The sequence below is a fragment of the Periophthalmus magnuspinnatus genome, chromosome 6 (assembly GCF_009829125.3).
Source record: "Periophthalmus magnuspinnatus isolate fPerMag1 chromosome 6, fPerMag1.2.pri, whole genome shotgun sequence".
Classification (NCBI taxonomy): Eukaryota; Metazoa; Chordata; class Actinopteri; order Gobiiformes; family Gobiidae; genus Periophthalmus; species Periophthalmus magnuspinnatus.
Genome location: NC_047131.1, coordinates 27,545,871 through 27,566,474, shown reverse-complemented (window position 1 = coordinate 27,566,474; position 20,604 = coordinate 27,545,871). Strand labels below are relative to the sequence as shown.

The 20,604-nt window shown below is 40.5% G+C and overlaps 1 protein-coding gene across 2 annotated transcripts in view; it reads left to right on the top strand.

Annotated features, from left to right (window-relative positions):
- Nucleotides 1-20,604, top strand: part of LOC117372256 (serine/threonine-protein kinase BRSK2) — a 240,108-nt gene that overhangs the window by 134,753 nt on the left and 84,751 nt on the right. For both annotated transcript variants that reach the window (XM_033968031.2, XM_033968030.2), the window contains exons 2-3: nucleotides 1,946-2,040; nucleotides 18,014-18,099. In XM_033968031.2, coding sequence (XP_033823922.1) covers nucleotides 1,946-2,040; nucleotides 18,014-18,099 — 181 coding nt within the window. The remainder of the gene's footprint in view (nucleotides 1-1,945; nucleotides 2,041-18,013; nucleotides 18,100-20,604) is intronic.

Below are 20,604 nucleotides of genomic sequence, written 5' to 3'. Positions count from 1 at the left end.
CATCGATGCTAGCAGTTATACCATCCAATTTGGAGCAGAGTTTTACGTTTGGAATTACCAAAATTAGTATCATAGCAACCAAACAGCCAATCTGAAGCGAAGCTGTTGAAGGTAACACCCCTTTCTGTCTGGTTTAGCAGGTAGCGGGCACTTAGCAACACTGTCAATCAAACTTGTTGCTAACGCTAGCGACCTCGAGGAAAGAAGGCGCCTTATTTGTCTGTTCATGTCTTGATTTAACAAACAAAATAGCGAAATAAAACAAAACATCATTATCTAGAGCATTATCAGAGGGTTAATACGAACATTTTAAGATTAAAATGATGAGCCTGACAGCAGCAGTTACGGCGAGAAGAGTGACAGTTTCAATAGAAAGTAAAACGGAGCGGAAGTGCGACCGTGCTCACTTCCTAATTGGAACGTGGCGACTACCGGGTTAGCTATGTCCATTTATATATACTCTATGTCTATGGTGCAGACTGAAGCATGACACAATTACATAATTCTCAGCACACTTTTACAGTTGAGGTGTGTTCCCCAAGAATACAAAGCATCCAATGTGGGCAGAGAACGCAAATCCAAAATTCAGAGTACTAACAAACTAAACCTTGGTCTGGAAAAATAACCTATTAATATAAAATTAGGTCTCGTGTTAGTCTGTTTGATCCTCTTTTGGGTAAGGTCTTGGTTACAACTACAGAAATGTTAGTCCTGCTATCTGATTTGATTAGACCTGATTTGGTCCTTGAATAGTTCAGTTAAAGTCCTGGTTTAAATCTGGTGTTACTAAAAAACAACAAATCTTTTTCTTAGTTGATGTGAAATGTTTGAAAACCTCTTATTTATCTTAGATACAAATACAAAAATAACTGTGTAACAATTTGCTAAAAAAAAAAAAAGGAGATTTATTCAAGTTCCAAACAACATGGACCAGGCTTTTTTGGACATTCTGTGTTTTTAATAAAGAACTAATTGAACTGATATTTCTGTACGTCGTGTTAATTTTTGGCAGCCAAATACAAGCCTTGTTTTCAAGACTGCATTGCAAATCCCAAACCTACGCTCATTTCATTTTTGCCAACCAATTTGCTTTGGGACACTCTCTACTTGCTGCTATTTAGTGACAAACTTGGCTCTACACTCCGCTCTGCTCTACCAGAATCACGGTGCTTCAAAAATCAACAGGCATACCCATAATATACTTGAGATGGTTTTGCATTTGGCTTGCTATTACGCTCCTGAAATGTTAGTGGCAAATCAGGTCTACTCCAGCGTGAAGCCTTTTGGGAAATCACAGCGTAGGTTTAGTGCATTTGTTCCACTTTGTCCGATACACAACCAGTTTGGGACACCAGTGTGTATAGACCGTAGTGACACTTGGAAAAATAGTTGTTGTTTTCACAGTAGCATTATTTTCCCAGTCCTTTTTTGTGCCTGTTCTATTTGCGACTTGGCTGTGTTACAAATCATGTTATTCTCAATATGTGAGTGATGATTTGATTGCTAATGCCAGTGCGGAACAAAGCGAAGAAGTTAGCGTGAAGAACTGAACACCTACACAAGTCTGAAAAGTAATATTGTGTATTTATGGAAGATCCCCTATAACTAAGGCCATCTTTTACACTGCGTTTTATTGTTGGCTTCAGCTAACTCAACACAACTGCATTATGGGGGTTTAGTGCATTATGGCAATCAATAACAGGAATGGTGCACTTAACTTACATCTTTTACGACTCGAATAAACCCCAGAGGCCACTTTGCTTAAGGAACTGGATAGTCTTGCCAGGTCATTACGAGCTTTGTGTACTTAGGGTCACACTATTTTACATGCTGTGGTCAACGTTTGTTTTCTATGGGCTGTCGGGGAGTTAAATCCGCTTTACTATTCACGTATACTGGGAAAACAATCATACATCGGTTCTTATTGAGTGTTTGTGTTTTGCAGGGTTGGTCAAACTTGGGGTCCACTGTGTAACGTGCCAGAAAGTCGCCATAAAGATTGTTAACCGGGAGAAGCTCAGCGAGTCAGTACTAATGAAGGTAAGTGTAATGTTGTATAAATGTGACTTTTCTGATGGAGAGTGTGCGGATTGCTTCTCTCCGTGGATATGTTTTGCTTGACTGGAATGTTCGACCATCTAGTTACAAGTGAGATCTTTGGAAAGTTGATCCCGGATGCATGTTTTTCAAGATATTATAAAACATCTGTGACTCTCTAAATGCAAGATAGATACATTTATTGCAATACTATGAAAGATTCCATGAGATCCTCTAAACCAGGGTTGTCCAAACTACGGCTCTGGGGCCAAATGCGACCCTCAGACCAATTTTTGTTGGCCCTCATTCCTCCTTCTAAACAGGCCCAATTGATCAAAAAGTGTTTTTTACTGCAAATTGAAGAGATTCTACCTTTATAACCTGAATAACTACACACTACATTGTGACACAGACCTAAAAATAATCTTCCAAGTCTTATTAAAGGTACAATGTCTCGTTTGACTCTCTGTATTGACACTGGTCTGTGGCCCTCGGTGAAAAAAGTTTGGACACCCCTGCTCTAAGTGAAAAGTAAATTTATTTTTATTTATGCAGGGAACACCCAGACTCTTCTTTTCATGGGCGCCCTGTTCAAATACAGAAAAAAACACACCCTCAAAACAACACAAATCGCGCAGTGCACCTGTAATAATTGCTTCTCAAACACAAAGCAATTAATGTGGAATATTTGTCAAATCCTAAATATTTCTTTGCTAATTTGATGTGATTTTTGTCATAACTGAGCAGCAAGTGAAATCTGAGCTCATCTTTTGCTTCACTCTAACCAATGATACCCTGTAGATGGAACAATCTGCATCCTTCCTCTGGGACTCCCTCTCGTCTTTACGGAGCCTCTCCAGCATTTGCGCAGGGAAAGTACGAGTCATTTGTGTGACAACTCAACCCTGACAAAAATCTGATGTGTTTGGACCCATCGGAGTGGCTGGAGTCTGTGTGACGTGTGACAGAAAGAAGGGATGGCGGGATAATGTCCTAACCCAGGTGTTCCGGAGCGTTCTGGAAAATGAACAGATGTCAAACACTGACAGGCCTCTGACAGGACCAAGGATTCTGCTGAAACTGCACTTCAGAACCAATTACCCAACTTAGCTGCTGTCACTCTGCTCTCAGCTTGGTCCATATGGGTATAGTAGAGTTTCACCGGAGCCGTTACTGAATTTCTCAACTTTTGGACCATTAATTAAGGCAATATCGATTATGCGTTATGTGACATTTCTGGGGGAGAGTGCGCTACATGCTTGTCTGCATGATAATCAACATTTTGTGGTTTAAATCTGCTTTTGGGTGATTGTATCAGTGGCTCAAATTAGTTTCAGTATTATTATTTGTTTCCTATACTTGATTTAGCAATATACCGAACTTCAAAATGTGTTATCGTGACAGGAAATGCTATTGAAATGTTCCACAGAATTCAACTTTTTAACCTCCACGGTGGCAAGCAGTACTCATTCAAACCTCATTCAATTCAATCAATCAAACTACTACGCGACAAAACTCCATCTCCATCGAGACGCCTCATAGAATTTCCACTACTCCAGCTCAGGTCATCATTCCAGCTTTGAGAGGCCGCTGTCAACTGCCAACGACGTAATTAGTTGTCAGTGCCACGGCTCTTACCTGGGCTGGACAGGTGTTTTCTGATTCAATCCCAGCAGCCTCAAATAGTCCCATTATGTGGCTCGGTCGTCTCTGTGTCTATTTTTCGACCTGTCATACTGTCAGACTGACCGGGCCCCTGCTCTACTCTCAAATGTCACCTTTTAATATGCTAATGTCCCCGGGTCCCCGCAGTGCCATTAGGAGCAGCCGTGATTCTACAGGACAGGGGCTGGTGCATCTACTGTTTATGGATGTATGTATGTGCCAATTATCATGCGTCTATCCTCTCAAACAATGGCCCCTGAAAAGCGATGAGATTAGTTTATCGAGTTGAATTATTTCTCCCGTTGCCGTTTCTTTTACTATTAGTAGCGAATAAAGTGTTAGATTAAAGACATTAAGTTTATTATCCAGTCAACATGTTTAGTTTTATCTATTTTTACGCAACGCTGATGACAATTCTGTGAAATATGTACTTCTCAAATGGCAACCGTAGATTTATTTGTTGTAGAATTATTTTGCACAAGCTCATTAAAATAGAATGCATTGCCCGAAAACAGGAATTGAACCTGCACTGACTCCCTATTTTGTATCTGGTGCAATTCTAAATGTTATTGTGTTTAAATGTGTGTACTCTATGGGTCCACTTTATTTGACGAAGTTACTTTAGTCCTATACTCCACCCAGAGCCCTGTGCCTTTCTGTGGCAGCGCCCAGACTATGGAACAGCGCCCTCTACCTGTCAGATCCTCTCAGTCTTTCACACAGTTTAAGACTAAACTGAAAACCCACCTCTTCTCCCTGGCATTTAATACTAGCTAGACAGGATATCTTGAAGTTTTAACAAAGTTCCTAGCTTGCGTATTGTATTATCTTTACATTTGCTTTTTGTTGACTTTTATGTGCGGCACTTTGGGCAGCTAAAGTAGATTTTAAATGCGCTATATAAATAAACTTGAACTTTGAACGTCAAACCTTAGGCTTAATGGGTAAACAAGCCGTAAAAATCGTTTCATTATAACTTCCAGCATCTGCTTTCCAATCTCTGCGTCTTCAACTCACCGTAAGTACGACTCAACTCATTTATGGCCCCATCGGATGTGATACCACCCACCAGAAAGACACTTCATTGTCTTGGATCATGAAAACTTTGAGTGAGTTTGTACCAGGGGGATGAACTTTGACTACTTCAAAGACCAAGCCTAGTTCATTGCTTCTCCTTGTTAGCTAGAAATCTAACAGTGGATGAATATGAGAAGAAATGAAAAACCCGGAGAAACTGTCATATATGAGGGGATAGAAGGCTTGTGGACATGTGACAATGTGTTAGCAGAGTTGCACAAGAGCGATGGGAGCAAACACTTCACTGTGAGCTGGTATGTGCCTTCAGGGAGTAGTTAGTGTCTGAGAGACTGGGGTGACCCTGAAGTTTGTCCCTGCACTGTGGAGGAGAGGAAAGTTACAAGGTTGTCAAATCCCAAACAGAGATCTGATACGGTTCTAACAGAGCCTTTAGGGGGTTATTCAGTTGTAACTGTTACAATAAACTGTCTATTCACTCCTCTGTCTCACTTGGTGGTCATGTACTGGGTGAAGGGCTGCATCATTTTGGAAAACTAAATTTATGTACTACAAGGCAAGACATTTGTATAGCACAATTCGTACACAAAGTAATTCAAAGTGCTTTACAGAATAAGCAGGACATTAAAATCACACAAATCAAAACATAAATAATCACAAAAACAGCATAAAATTAACATTAAAACAGAAGAAACAGAAGAGTGCAGAATAAAAACCTTTCAGTCATATGCAGAGCTAAACAGAACCGTTTTGAGGCTGGATTTAAACAGTCAAAGTAGAGGCCTGTCTCATATCTTCAGGAAGACTGTTCCAGGTTTTAGCTGCATAAAACTGAAACTCTGATTCCCCGTGTTTAGTCCTGACTCTGGGCACCAGCAGGAGGCCGGTCCCTGAAGTCCTCAGAGTGTGAGATGGTTCATATGGCACTAACATTTCAGAGATGTACTTTGATGCTAGGCCATGGAGAGACTTGTCCACAAGCAGAGCTGCTTTAAAGTCTATTCTTTGAGCTACAGGAGCCAGTGCAGAGACTTGAGCACAGGACACATGTGTGAAGTACATCCTGGTTCTGGTCAGGACCCGAGCAGCAGCGTTCTGGATGTACTGCAGCTGTGTTAACGCACGTTTGGAGAGACCAGTGAGCAGGACGTTACAGTCGTCTAACCTACTGGAGATAAATGCATGGATAAGTCTCTCTAAGTCTGGTTTTGACAGTTTACCTTTGATTTTTGCAATGTTTTTTGGTGGTAAAATGCTGCAGATGTTATTGATTTGATGTGGCTGTTAAAGTTCAAGTCTGAGTCCATTATTACCTCTAGATTTCTAGCCTGATTTGAAGGTTTTAGAGAAAGAGACTGGAGGTGACTGCTGACACTTTCTCTATGTTTCTGTGGCCAAAGATGATGATTTGAGTCTTGTCTGAGTTTAGCTGGAGAAAGTTGTTTTGCATCCACACACTGATCTGTTGGATGCAGTGGCAAAGTGAATCCACTGTAATTGTAATTCGATTTGTGATATAAGTTTAAAAAGTTGCATTCTGTTCAGGCTGCACATGTTCTGAGTATCCCAATAAAGGTCTAAGCTACAGGACATTTGTTTCTATAAAAAGATATAAGTTATATTTAGTTCTTTGCAGAGGACTTTCTATTATCTAAAATTAATTGTAGCCTTTGCACCAACTCAAATTGCAATTTTGATTTAATTGTGAAATATTGTGGTGCACTAACTGGGTGTCTTCTCCAGAATAAATGTTTATCAACATAACACCATACAGTAAGTATCCATAAACCTTTGAGGATATGTTCTGATAAGCAGCCTTCATTTGCATGCAGTGGTTGCTAGCTCCTCTGTGGTCCTTCTGAGCCAGTGATCCGCTCATATTTCTGCAGCTGGGATAAGGACAACTAATTAGCCAGAGTCCCTCCCTCTCCTCCTGCACTTCAAAGTCACTCTGCCTCCCCGAGCTGCCAGGAGAGAGAGGGAGAGTGGAGCAAGAGATTGGGAAAGAGCCGCATAGGATGTAGTCAGATAGAGAGGAGTGTTGGAAGTTTGAATTGTTCAGCAAGAATTGTCTGTTTTTTCATATTTGCACAGTTCCGTTCGTGCTTTGCTGACTCCGTCCTTGATGGTTCAAATGCGTGTGGGAGATTGAAGGGGAGTTTTGAGATGGAGAAGTCGACATTGTAATTGCCCCCTGAAGCTAATAATTGAAGCGGCACGGTCTGAGGAGTAAGGATACGGCCGAGAGAGATACAAGATAAGACCAATACCACAGAGAGGGTTCTTTAAGATGGCCTTTGATACGACAGAAATCAATAATGTTGTTTTATGTTTTGGCCACTACAAAAGCATGATTAGTTGAAGTAAAATTGGTTTATAGCTAAATTCTCATTCTTGTCATACTGTTTTTTTGTTCTTGGGCGAGAGGCTTCTCCCAACCTGCCTGTCCAAATCTGTTATTGACAGTGAACTTATACTAATGGTCGCATTTAAGGCACTTTACATCAAGGAGCCACTCACCTACACACACGTATTCATACAGCAGTGTACACAGACATCCTTGGGGTCTTATCCAAGGACACAACGACAGCATTCACCTGTGAGAGATTCGTTTATAGAACCAGAGAGTTTCTGCAGGTTTTTTGTGGCATTCATTTAAATTAAGTTCCAAACTGAACTACTAACTAACCCAGTAGCCAATGGTTCAATCCCTTCTACCTCTATTGTAAACTGCAGTCTGGGCTGTAGCAATTGCACCGCCAACCTGTGGGCCAGTGGATCTGAGTGCTCTACTGATGTTTATGTCAAGAGCGGGATTCGAATTGCCAACTTTCGGATCAATGGACAAACACTCTACCAACTGAGCTACAAATGATGTAGCCTAATCGTGCAAACTTTCTGCGCATCTCAGAAACTTCCTTGACTATTAATTATCACGTCACAACTTCAAAAGATGATTGTAGGTAAAGGGTCTTGCTCAAGGGTACAACTACAGTCTACAATAGAGGTAGAAGGGATTGAACCATTGGCTATTGAGTTAGTTTTTTTCCCCCGCTACTTCAGTTTGGAACTTTTTTTAAATAGCGCCACAAAAAACCTGCAGAAACTCTCTGCCTCTATAAACAAATAATTGTGTCCAGCTTTTGGCGATGTGTCTTCACTATTGTAATTCACTGCAAATAAAAAAGACAATGTTTCTATTTACAGAATGAAAAATCCTTATACCACTTCTTTATTATTGCGCTCTCAAGATCTCGCGCGCAATAAAAGTCTGTGATTAACGGCATTTTCCAGGACAACAAATAAGACATAAAAGCCGTGTCTATAGGAACAGAGCGTGTGTGCGTGGTGGGCGGGTGAGGTGAGCAGTGCCATGGCGACCGATGAATCACACACAGTCTAATCTTGTTATCCCGACACCTCTGTGACAGCACTGGCGCTTTCTTCCTCTGCCATCTCGCCTCTTCCCTCGTAATGATTATAGATTGGACATTCGCGCCCATCTTGCTTCTGCCGCTGGTGCTTTGATATAGAAATGGCTTCCGCGGAGCACTTTTCCAACTTGTGAGTGTAAATGTGCCGAGCGCGTTTGGGATTGTCTAGGAGCGCCAAAGTCGACAAGCATCGAAAATAAATGGCTTTCATATGTTGGGTTCCTGAGCGTTGATCCGTCAGTTTTGGAGGCTGCTGAGCCAGAATCGGTGGCTTAGTGCGGTTTGATGTGAACAGGCTCCACCGCACAAGAGGGACGGCGGGGGACCGAGACGAAACTCCAAAAACTCTGTCTGCTTTCGCTCTAAATCTGCCACTGCTGTAGTCCCCTTGAGACAGTATAGTCAAGGCTCAACAAAACCTTTAAGATGATTTGAAAGCCCTATAATATGCTATTCAGTTTCCTTTTATTTTTGTTTTATAGAAGACATGTGCTTATTTCTGGTATTTTGTGAAACCACTTAACTTCCTGTTCAAACCCACTGAACTGATTCTCATTTCAGTGTAGCAAGCATTTATGTGTTTTTATTTTACTTTTCTTATATTTTGAGACGTAAAGTAGCAACACGTACACCTAAAGACAGCTCTAAGTCTGTTGCATGTCCACCTTTTTGTGCCTTTTGTGTTTAAACTGTCCTCCTAATCCTCCTGGTGCTTTCCGAAGGCTTTTGTCCATGATTAGTCAATTTGAAGGTCATTCACCGTTTCACATTCTAATTCAGTTTCCAATCACAACTCCTCAATCAATGCATCCACAGTTTTTTTCCTTCTTTTTGTCAGCGTTTATCGAGTGTCCATGGGTCTGTTGTACTGAGGAAATGGGAAATAGATTTTCCCCACAGGGTACAAACTGTTTGAGGGATTGTTTCGAGATGTCAGCTTGAGCTTCACCTGTGCGTCATTGAGTTAGGTGCTAAATACCATCGACAGGAGACAGGCGGTTTCCTAAATTGTCACCAATGTGTACTTGGGGAGCTGAGACTATTAGCTCTGCCTGCTGCATAGAGTGTGTTAATATTTCAACACACTCTTTGTTGCTTTGCTTCATAGATAAATTCACATGCAGTAGATAAAGCTGCACTAGTGGATGAGTAAATTCTATTAGTACTAATCCTTCCAGACAGATATTTTCAGGCATTTCAATAGGTTCCCTTGGTCAGATGAGTGAAATGAAGAAGACCAACAGCTGAGCACGCTAACCTCTTTGCCAGTATGTAATATTTATGACTGTTTTTGCAATGTACATAGAAAATGGTGGTTAAAAATATTAATAAAAAAGTAACCCACACACTGACGCATACTGGGTTTGGGTTTTTGGAGACATTACATTGACTTACACTTGCCCCTAACCTTACCCGGAGTCACTACTTGCTTAACCTAAATCTATTTCAACCCATATCTAAACTTTAAATCCTGCTGTTGATCTAATAAAAAGGCTTTACATCAAGGATTCCTGATTTTCATCCTTCTAAAAGAGGCAGGTTTTCATGTTCTAAGTGTGTATAACCGCCCACACACACAATGAAACTCAAGGACCCCCCGCAGCTTTGAACAAGGCAGACACTGAAGCGGCAACTGAAGCTTTGTTGTCACTCAGATGAGGCACAACTTCTTTGCTATATGTTGCCGCTTTCAAATGTGTCTTTGCTTTACAAGTGAAGTTCACATTTGATTCAAACTTTATGTAATGCAAACAGATCCTTTCAAAATGTCTTGTCTCTTTATTTCTTTCTTTATTCCTTATTTTCCTCACAGAACCTTTGGGCTTGGCCAGTAATATGGATATTATCATTATATTTTAGCTGCTCCGTATGCCTTAGAGCTACAGTATATACCATTTGTTTTCCTTTGTTTCCTTATTCTGTTTGCCTTTGTAATAACCATAGTGAGGCTGCCCTTCAACAACACTTTATAAAGAATAGCCTTGCATTTGGAGAATACTTTCAGTGTACACAGCAATTGAGAGTGAACAGCAATTTGTCAGTTGTTCTCGAGGCCCACAACCAAATGCGTCCATGAGAAAAAGGAATAACTTTCAGTACGTCTATGCACAGACCTGCAATGAACTTATAGAATATATTTTACCGGAAAGACACACTTCATCTCACCCAATCTATATTTGGTTCTCAAAAAATAAAAAGCAACTAATATTATTTACTTATATTTAACACTTTTAATGGTAAATGGTCATTATTTATTTAGCGCTTTTCCACCTTCAAGGCACTCAGCACGCTTTACATCAAGGAGCCACACACACATTCACTTACACATTCACTCACTAGTGCATGCAGACACTGGGGGCAAGGAGGGTGAAGTGTCTTGCCCAAGGACATCTATATTCACCTGTGAGCTGGAATCACACCCCAACCAGACCACTCTACCAATGATTTTATGATTATGTTGATAGTGGAAATCGAACCGCCAACCTTCAGATAAGACAACAAACTCTCCACCAACTGAGCTACTGTTTCTTCTTTTTCAAATAGGTAAACATCCCATGATTTGATCTTAATTAAATCAACCCTCCATAGACGCTAAATAAATATGTATTGTCACTCCATATTCTCGTCCAGACCATATGGAGCATATGTATTTTGCACATATGGCTGAGATGCATTTGTTTAATATGTGCCAGTTTGTTTCAAACTTAATTAAACTAACTTCTCTGTTTTCTTTTTTAGAGTTAAATGAGCTTTTCAGGTGACTGCTCTCACAGACCTTGTAGGGTCTCACTGCCGGTATTGACTGTCTGCCTATTGACTAAGTTCATGTGTCAATGGATAGGCCACATATACAAATGCAGGAAAACAAATGCAATGATCTCAGTGCTCTGAGCACTTGGGCTTCATTAAATCGCTCTAAATTGACTTTATTAGAAAATAAATATACCAAATGGGCTCTGTGCACAGCAGCACATAAGCTAACTCACTCTGTCGCAAAGCTAAAAGTCTAAATATAGACTACCCAATTATTTTTATATGTAGAATTCTTCAGTTTGTGGTGTTGTTTTAATATTTAGTGTGCCTGAAAATTAGCATTAGCACTGAGGCACACACATCTGTCTTCTGGTTTTTAACATGCTGTTAGTGACATCCACCTGCAGCTCTTTAAATATGTATTAATTTTAGCATGACTCAGCAAAAACCTTGTAGAGATACAACTGGACAGGAAGTAGTGACAGTGAGGCTGCTGGGCGCTGCTGTGCACAGAGCCTATTGACCTTCATGTTGAGAACAGATTAAAATGTAGTTTAAAGCAGGTGGAAGCTCATGGGGCCTGTTAGTGCATAGCTTTATTCAACATACAAATTGCATTGTTTTGGTGATTCTTTAGTATTTGACTATTTCCCCATGCATCCATTGGCAATCCAAGGTCATCTGACATTCACATTTTAAGTGTTTGACTGAAGTGAAAAAAACGGTATCTTATAACCAAGATGGCCACTGTGGCGTGACCTTCTGTCTCTTTGTCTGAGATAAATGACTGATCCAACCAAACATAGGCCATGCCCCCTCCTTAATCCTCTGAAGAGGTTTATCCTAATAACCTTTGACCTGAAGGCGTGGGGGAACCTCTACCTTTCCACTTTATTAAAGACAAGGTTATCCAGGGACAGGTTTGTGATGATTACTAAAAGATTGTCTGATAGATGTCTTGCTTGTCAGAGTAAGACTAATACACATGATCACCTTATAGGCTTGTTTGAAAATGAAAGAGCTCACTATTGTTGAATCTGGTTAATTTTGTTGTTGTTTTGTTACTTTTTTTTTCCTTGTTAGTGATTGGATCCACAAGCTCACTGTATCAATGTTCTGACTTATTGCTTTTGGACAATCATTCTTGTAACTTTGTAAAGAAAATGTCAGCAATTTTTGGCAGACAAACTTGGCTAGGTTGTTGTTTCATATGAAAAGACCCAATAATAGCAGAAACATTAGCTTAAGACGACTGCGTTTTTACAGCTTTATAACAAAACATGAATTTGACCTATTGTGCGAGCTTTCAGAGTTGTGAGAATTGTCTTTGGCTTAGAAAAGAAGGGGTAATGAGCCCATTTTTAGAATCCACCAGATGGATAAAAGATAAGGACTAGCTTACTCGTGGAGACTGTGTCCACATCGATTTACATGTCTGTGGCATCGATCATACTCCCCGTGTAGGAACTTACCCCCTCCTCTCTCTCTCTCCGAGGATGACTGATACAGTGATCAGCTGAAACACCCGCTGCGTTTCCCTGTGATCGTCTAAACCCAAAACACAAGCACGACTTCACTTTTTACACTTCGGATAGCACAGAGTATATAATGTGAAAACGATTGTATTTTTCTTATTTTATGTTACTCGCTGTGGGACCAAAGGAGGAAGGCAAGTAGATGAAACTGCACGCTAAAATGCACACACGTCTCACGCCAAATACGGTTAAGTCTCTCGCCTCAAGCCTGTTTGTCAATTTCTCCAACCTATTTTGGATAAGCAGATTTTCCAACGTTATTGCCAGTCAGAGATAACGGGCCGGTCCACATGTGCACTTTGCAAAGGCACATAGGTCATTATAAAAGGTACACATGGACACACAATATGCAAACATCAGTAGACGACGATGTCCTTGGAAACTTTGTTGTGTAAAGCTTTTGCGGTTGTTTTAAATGTGCACTGTGTAACTTTTCTGGTGGATGTCCTGACACCTGAGTGGAATAAAACTTTTTTATCTTTCCTGGCACCACCTGCTTGTCTTCATGGAGATTTAGTTTAGAATTTAAATGACATACTGTTCGACACAACCACACAAGGCTACAGTAGTTCAGTTGGTAGAGTGTTTGTCGACTGATCCGAAAGTTGGTGGTTCAAATCCCGCTCTCGACGTAAAGAGGTTAGATCCACTGACCTAAAGGTTGGCGGTGCAATCCCAGCTTCCACAGATTAATGTTGTTATCGTGTATTTTGGCCCCGATGTCTTCGTACACTGATGTATGAATGAGGTTCCGTCATGTAAAGCTTTTTGAGCACGCCTTGAAGGTGGAAAACCGGCTGTATAAAAACCCATTTACCGTTCCCATTTACCACCTCCACGGCGGCAATCAGGTGACAGAAATTCCACCAAAAAAACGTAGATTCGATTATACTTGGAACGTGCAAGTCAGGGCAGGCATTGCTGTACTAATTGCGTATCTAAAAGAACAAACTGTAGTGGATTCATAGGGCTATACATGCGCACACAACAGCTTGAACACCCCATGTTGCTGGCCCCAAATATTAATTCTTTCCCACTGGTTTGCATGTAGACAAAATAGTACATATGCTGTGCTGTATAGTGCGCTTTCAGCATGAATTACTGCCGATCTGCTTTTTTTTTTTGCTACTGCTCCACCCCTTTCTGTCGGCCTTTGAATCCCTATTTTCTTTTATATTTAATTTTGTTCCTAAAGTGCTTTCTTGGCGATTTCATTTAAGCCGTCATGAATAAATACACAGCAAAAGATAGTGTCAAGAAGAGAAAATAATTTGTACACTTTTTCATGATAGCAAAGGTATTTTTTTTTTATTACATATCAGAGGAAATCGGTGAATGAAAGGATTATTATAGCATTGTCATGGTGTAATACCCATTTGAAGCCATTGTTAGAATCTTTGACTCTATCTTGCAGTGGAGGATCCTGATAAAACCATACCGCTGTGCTCATTCCAGCCTTTGTTATGCCATTTGAAGCCTTCTCCACCTTCATTATTTACCTCTTGGACTTCCTTTGTGCCCATTATTTTAAATGGCTGCAAAGTTTCCTAAAGATTTAATGCGTAGGCCCCAACTTTGTTACAGAATTCTCTTTTCTCGTTTGTCAAGAGTTGGGAGGCTTATCCTTCATCCCTTCTGTTCCCCCCGTCAATCTCTTTTGTTTCTCCGATCCATCCAGCTATTCTCACTCCAATATACCCATCTTTTTTAGTCTGACACACATGGCTGCCCCGTTGACTTTGATCCTCAGATTTGCGTATCAAGGGAGCGCTCACTGGCGTGCCGTGGGGAGGTGACAGAAACGTCTATGTTTTTTCCTTGTGGAGAGACAGGCAGTAAAGAGCGTAAGATACAATAAGTGGAGTGAGAGATGACGGAGCTTGTGATCTGGTGCGTTCCCCCCGCGGTGTTGTGAGAGTTTGGCGTGACGGGTGACACGCGTGACACCAATCTCTTTGCATTTGGCCCTGACACTCTCCCCGGCCGCGTAACCTCCATCAGCGGACCTTTAGCGGCACTGATGAAACTATTGACGCTGCCTCTCATTTGTGTGCTCGCGCGTCCAGCCAAAGCTGTAATTTGAGGAATCGATAGTGAGCTACTGAACTATGGTAAACCGGGTTTTTCTTGTACAAATCAACTGACAAATGTTTTAACACTGTAAAATGTGTAAAATGTGAAAGCTTTTTGACACAGTGTGATGAATTCGAGGTGGAATACGTGACTTTTTCTGGTGGAGAGTCTACTACCTGCCTGTCTCCATGGAAATATTGTTGCTGAAATGTTTGTGGTTTGATAGTAGCTCAGTTGGTGGAGTGTTTATCCACTGATCCGATAGTTTGTTGGTTCAAATCCCACTCTTGACATACACTACGTACACTGGTGCATGAATGTGTGAGTGGTTCCTTGATGTAAAGCAGTTTGAATGCCTTGAAGTTTGAAAACATGTATAAAAACATGATAATTTACCATTCACACACTACACATCTTGCAGTTATTCAATTACAGGTAGTACATATAGATTCAAATCTGTCCTGGCAAAAAAATGAGAATAAAATTATGAATATCCAATATCCAATGCTTGGTTAGCCATACAGCAAGCTAGTAATGGTTTTCATCGTAGAAATAAAGTAATAACATTATGCGGTTATACATTTACGATGGCGCTCAAATCTATTGAGACGAAGCCATGAACCAAAGGACATTGAAAAAATAAAGTAAATTTTGACTGACATCTTTGAAGATAGTAAAAACTTTGCAGCCTTATGCTCCACTCCACTATAACCGTCACCATCTGCACCTGCTAATTATGTTTTGATTGGGAGTAATAAATCACATCCGATGGCACATTTTGATACACAACTATTTCAATGTGGCTTCAAAAACACGGTGCCCTGACCAATATGGCTCCTTCATTATAGCTTTCATTACCAGCCAACTATTATTTTCCTTTGCGGCGTCTTGAACATGGCACCACACTTGAGCACTATTGATTTGTTTTTGTGGTGAGTAATCCTTTAGGGACATGCTGGTCAATCAACACATCTTGTTCTGAGATGTTTCCCTGCTAATAATGGTGTCCAATAATTTGACTTGACTAGACACGTGGGTTTGACAAAAAAAAAAAGAAAAAAAAAGAAAAAACACAGCTCAATTATTACACAAATGTTCATCAAATCGTTAAGTGGTTGCATAGGATTGGACTAAACTAAATAACTAAAACAAAAACTGACATACTTTACGTAGTTTCCAGTATCTATGTGGCTGTCTGCTTATAGTGATTGGCATCCGAGTGGCTGCTAATTGAGCTTTGATGAAGTGCTTTGGAGATTTGGTGATTGGAGACAAGTGTCCACGAACACAGATGTGGAACTTGATGAGAATGAGTGCAGGCACAGGCACAGGCAGGAGCTGAGACAAGAGACGCCATGACCAGCTGCTGTTTATATTGGCCTACATGTGAGGGCTTTCAATAACCGGGAGCTAAAAAAAGTTATTTCATTGTTGTATCGTATATAAGCCATTCATTCAATGTTTTCTAACAGTATTAAAACATGTAATAGGCTGTTAAAGAGGTGCCTTGGCTTTGGTTGAACAAGACCAACATGCTGGAATAGCTCAGTTGGTTGTGCACTTTCTCTAACAGGTGGATGATGATGATGATGGATGATTTAATGTCCTTAGAGTTCCAAGTAAATATAAAAAGATAATGTGACTGTTTACCAATGTAAGGTTTAAAGGATCAAGATTTGCTTAAGGCTGCTGCATAGATTTACATTATTGTGTTAATCAATGGTTAATCTAGCCATAAACAGACAGATACCCTGGTAAGTCTGTGCATTAAGCTTAATACTCTTTTTCAATTAACCACAAAGACGTGCTTAGGAAAGGCTTAGAGGGCAGCGGCTGTTTTTTTTTGTTTTTTTATTACATTCTGACAGCTCTGTCTGGGTTTTACAGCATTACTTTCTCTGTGGGGGAGTTCTGGTACCAGTTAGTTGGTTAGCTGCAGTCGCTGGAGTTTGGTGCTAATACACCTTATCCTGGAAGTGAAGGTGGCATCCTGGCACAGCGTGTATGCTGCTGATAGCACTCATTAGCCTATGGATTAGTAGTCATTAGCCGTAGCAGTAGCTCCCACTGATACACATACTTACAGGCTAATTACACATCCATCTCTTTAGCCTTGTTAGCCATGTGCATAGCGTGCTTTTGTGGGTCCCCACTCCCTGCACTTTCTTGGCTTCATATGAACTCGATGTCTGTTTTGCACTGCTGTTCTCCATTCTTAACCCAAAAAAGGCACATTCATTACATAGACATGGGTATTCTCACACATAAATGTGAGTTAATTTCAGGGATTCTGAATTCCTGTCACATTCGTCAACTTTGTGCTGATCTCAACCTCTAAGTTCATTACATCAGATGCAAAAATGTACTGACAGTATGTGAATGAGCATCTGTGCTTTGTTGTTATAAAGCTTTGGATTCTTTAGGCTAACAGCCTAACAGCAGTTTTTTCCTCCCTTTGCAGACAAGGATCAAAATGGAGCAATTTTCAGTGTGAGAACATAATAATTAGAGTGGAGTACCAGATTTTATGCTTGGTCAAACCAAGAGCATTGTGGGAATTAAAAAGCATGAGGGCTGAATGTAGCTTCATTCAAAATGATGTGTTAATAGAAAGGCGGTCTCACCTAAGTGGTGCAGTCAAACTTTGATGAAATTGAGTAAGACTGACAGACTGCTCTGCAGCAACTGCAAATATGAAAAAAGCTATAAAATTGTTCCTATTGTTTTGTACGAAATGCTAACACAATCACTAGTGAACACATCTGCATCCAAAATTATACTGGCCCATATGTAAGGAGATGTTTTGGAGTCCGCTCGAACATTGGCACCGTTTTCTGAGTGAACAGAACAGTATGGAGGCAGGAGATTACCACGGTCGGTCCAAGTTGCTTCATGCTGCTTTAGTGTCCCAGCTGCACATGCTACACAGATCTTGACACAAATCCAAACTGATCTTTCCAGTTCATTCATGTTTGGGCAAACTCCGTGGTCTACCTGTCCCTCACGAGCTTGCTCAGTCAGCAGAACGTCCTGACAGATTAAAGGTACCACCAGCAGAGGGGACATTGTGACCCAGATCACCCACTCCACTTCATATTCAACTTTTGTTTTTGAAAAGCACATTTTTCTTGTTCCTTATCTTTGAAAACTGAAATGTTGTTCTTGAGGAAAGCACTGGATTCTAAAATCTGATTGCAAAGTGCTCAGTAAAGGACAGAACACAGGGTTTTATTAGATAAGAAAAGCACAAAGCTGTTTTACTTGCATTTTTCAAATAAACCGCATTTCAGATAGCAGTGCTTACCCAACTGTATGACAATGTGGTCAAAGCTTATCTCTGTCCTCACACAGAAGTGCCAGTCAGCTGCTTTTTAAGGATTTGGCTTCACTTTTTGTATTTATTTTACATTTGAACATGACTTGCAACTTTCTTTTTCCGAGTAATAGCTATGGCTGATAATGTCTCCTTTTGTTTTACAGGTGGAGCGGGAAATAGCGATTCTGAAGCTCATAGAACACCCACACGTTTTAAAGCTACATGACGTCTATGAAAATAAAAAGTACTTGTAAGTATCACCAGCTCTTTTGTAATGTGCTTTAGTGACTTTGCAAAATTGTACGAGCTGAGGAAAGAAACGCAATTTGGTCCAACTGTTACTACTGTATATGTCCATGGAGATGTTATTACCTTGGATGAAATGTTCCAGGACAGGGTTTTAAACGTATCTATGTCCGTGGAGACGATTAAGTGAAGCAACCAGGCCAAATTACAAGTTAGATCTATGGAGAGGCAATTATACAGTGCACCTTTAAGCAAGAGAATGCTCAAACATACCAATCATAATCATAGTATGGTATTTTGCAATAAAAAAAACCCAAAAAACACTACAGAGACGTAGATTAAAGACTGACAAATGATTTTACATCCTTACCCACTTTTAATAACATGATTCAAGTCAGTCCAGTATAAATAAGGAGAAAGAGGAAGGATCTCATGGTGCACTGTAGCGTTTGCCAAGCCTTAAGACCCTCAGATGAACATGAATCTATTACAGAGCTTGAGGAGTTCAGAGACAGCTCCATCAGTTGTTTAGCACATCCTTCTTGATCTACACACTGTTTGTCAACTAAATTGTATTAGATCTTGTTATAAGCCTTCAGACCAAATGGGATTGGACATGCTGCACTGTACATGTCAGCCTTTAAGACGAGTAGAAATAGATGCATATTCTGAATCCTGCTATAATTGGATTATTAAAATCACATTTCGTGCTTGTTGCTTCATCACTTCTGACAGTTGGTCACTAGTGGCATCACTCATGATGGATGGCCCTGTGTTCGCATGGCCACCGAATAAAGTCATCTCCCTTCTGCGTACCCACCGTAGTATTTAGTCATCATTATCAGATTCTGACTCCCGTAATTCCAATGAAAAAAGTACTAATTGACAGATCAAACCACGGAACCATCTGCTAGTTGTGTCCTTCATCTGCATTTGATGTTTTGTTGAGAAACCACAACGAACATAGTTAGTAGGCACAGACAATGTTGAATCTTGTATTCACCAAAAAATGCATTTGCCTAAAATTGAAAAATGTGACTTTGCCAAGGCTGTGAAATTTGCAAGCTGATCCTCTGAAACATATAAACGCACAAATATATAAACCTAGTTGTATTTAGATTTCTAATTTCGCAACATATGGACACATTTTGTCTTCTTTTTCTTTGTTTTTTACGTACATGCACTTGTGTAGCTCCACTCTTTGTTGCAGCTTTTTGCTGTTGTTTTTTCTCTTTAATGAAGCACAATCTTGTTTCTAATTAACGTCTTTATGAAATGACACACATACTGTACTGTTGACAGGCCTGTGTTATTCTAAATCTAAAGCTAGTACCTGTTGTTACTCTTAGCTCTAAAGGCAGCCCAACTTTTTCTAAATTAGGACATTCTTCTTGATGATATTACATTCTCCCAAAAGCTTAACCTTGCACTTTTGGACTTGATGGATCGCGGTTTGCCTCAGTTACCACATGCTCCAGCCCGCGACATTATAACACTATCAATAACAAAACTAACACACACACACATACTCCAGTATACGCAGCAGGTTGAGGAAGAGAGACTTTCAATTTGTCCTTTAGTGAAGATGGAGGGAGCTGGCAGAGGATATACGAGGCGAGGTCCAAAGCAGGGCCACACCAGCTCTGGCACGGAGCCCGACGATGTGCCCTGTAGCCTGGGTCAGCACAGATTCATCTCCGCCTGTCCCCCTGGAGCTCTGGAGCATGACCACGGAGCCAACGTGACAGAGTTCCCCCCTCTGCACTGAGCTACAGCGACAGAGCAGAGGCCATGTGAAGAGGGACTGGAGGATTGGGGTGCGAGGGGATGTGTGGAAAACATAATCAAGATAAAGTTAATTTTCATTCGTAACGGCGCTAAGAAAATGCAGCGCGGAATAAGATTGCATTAGTTCAATATATGAGAACAATTATAAGTGTCTCTACATAAAAACACTGTAAAAGGCAATAAATTAAATAATATATAAATTCTGGAGACGGCACCAGAGGCTTATTCGAGTACAGACCCATTTTGCAAAACGGGAATGTGTCTGAATGAACAAGATATGTTTTATAGTTACCGGTATTATTTAGTTGCTAATGGTAAATAGTCACATTTTTAGATAGCGCTTTTCCAACTTCAATGCGCTCAAAGCTCTATATATCAAGAAACCACTCACTCATTCACACGTACGTTCATACATACACCAGTGTACGCAAACACTGGGGGCGAGGTGGGTTAAGTGTCTTGCCCAAGGACACGACTGCAGTGGGAGCCAGTGATGTTTCAGTGGACAAATACTCTACTAACTGAACTACTACTATTGCACCAGTCCTAGTTTGGCATCATTTCACTGCACATTTTAACATTTGCAGTGAGGAAAAATAACAAAAAACAATCAAATCGTTTATTCTTCTGTTAGCGTTCTTAATTAGCCATTTCCAAATTCATTCTAAGAGTAAAAACCTCCTATTGTATTCTCATCAAAGTAAAAGTAGCATTAGCAGTA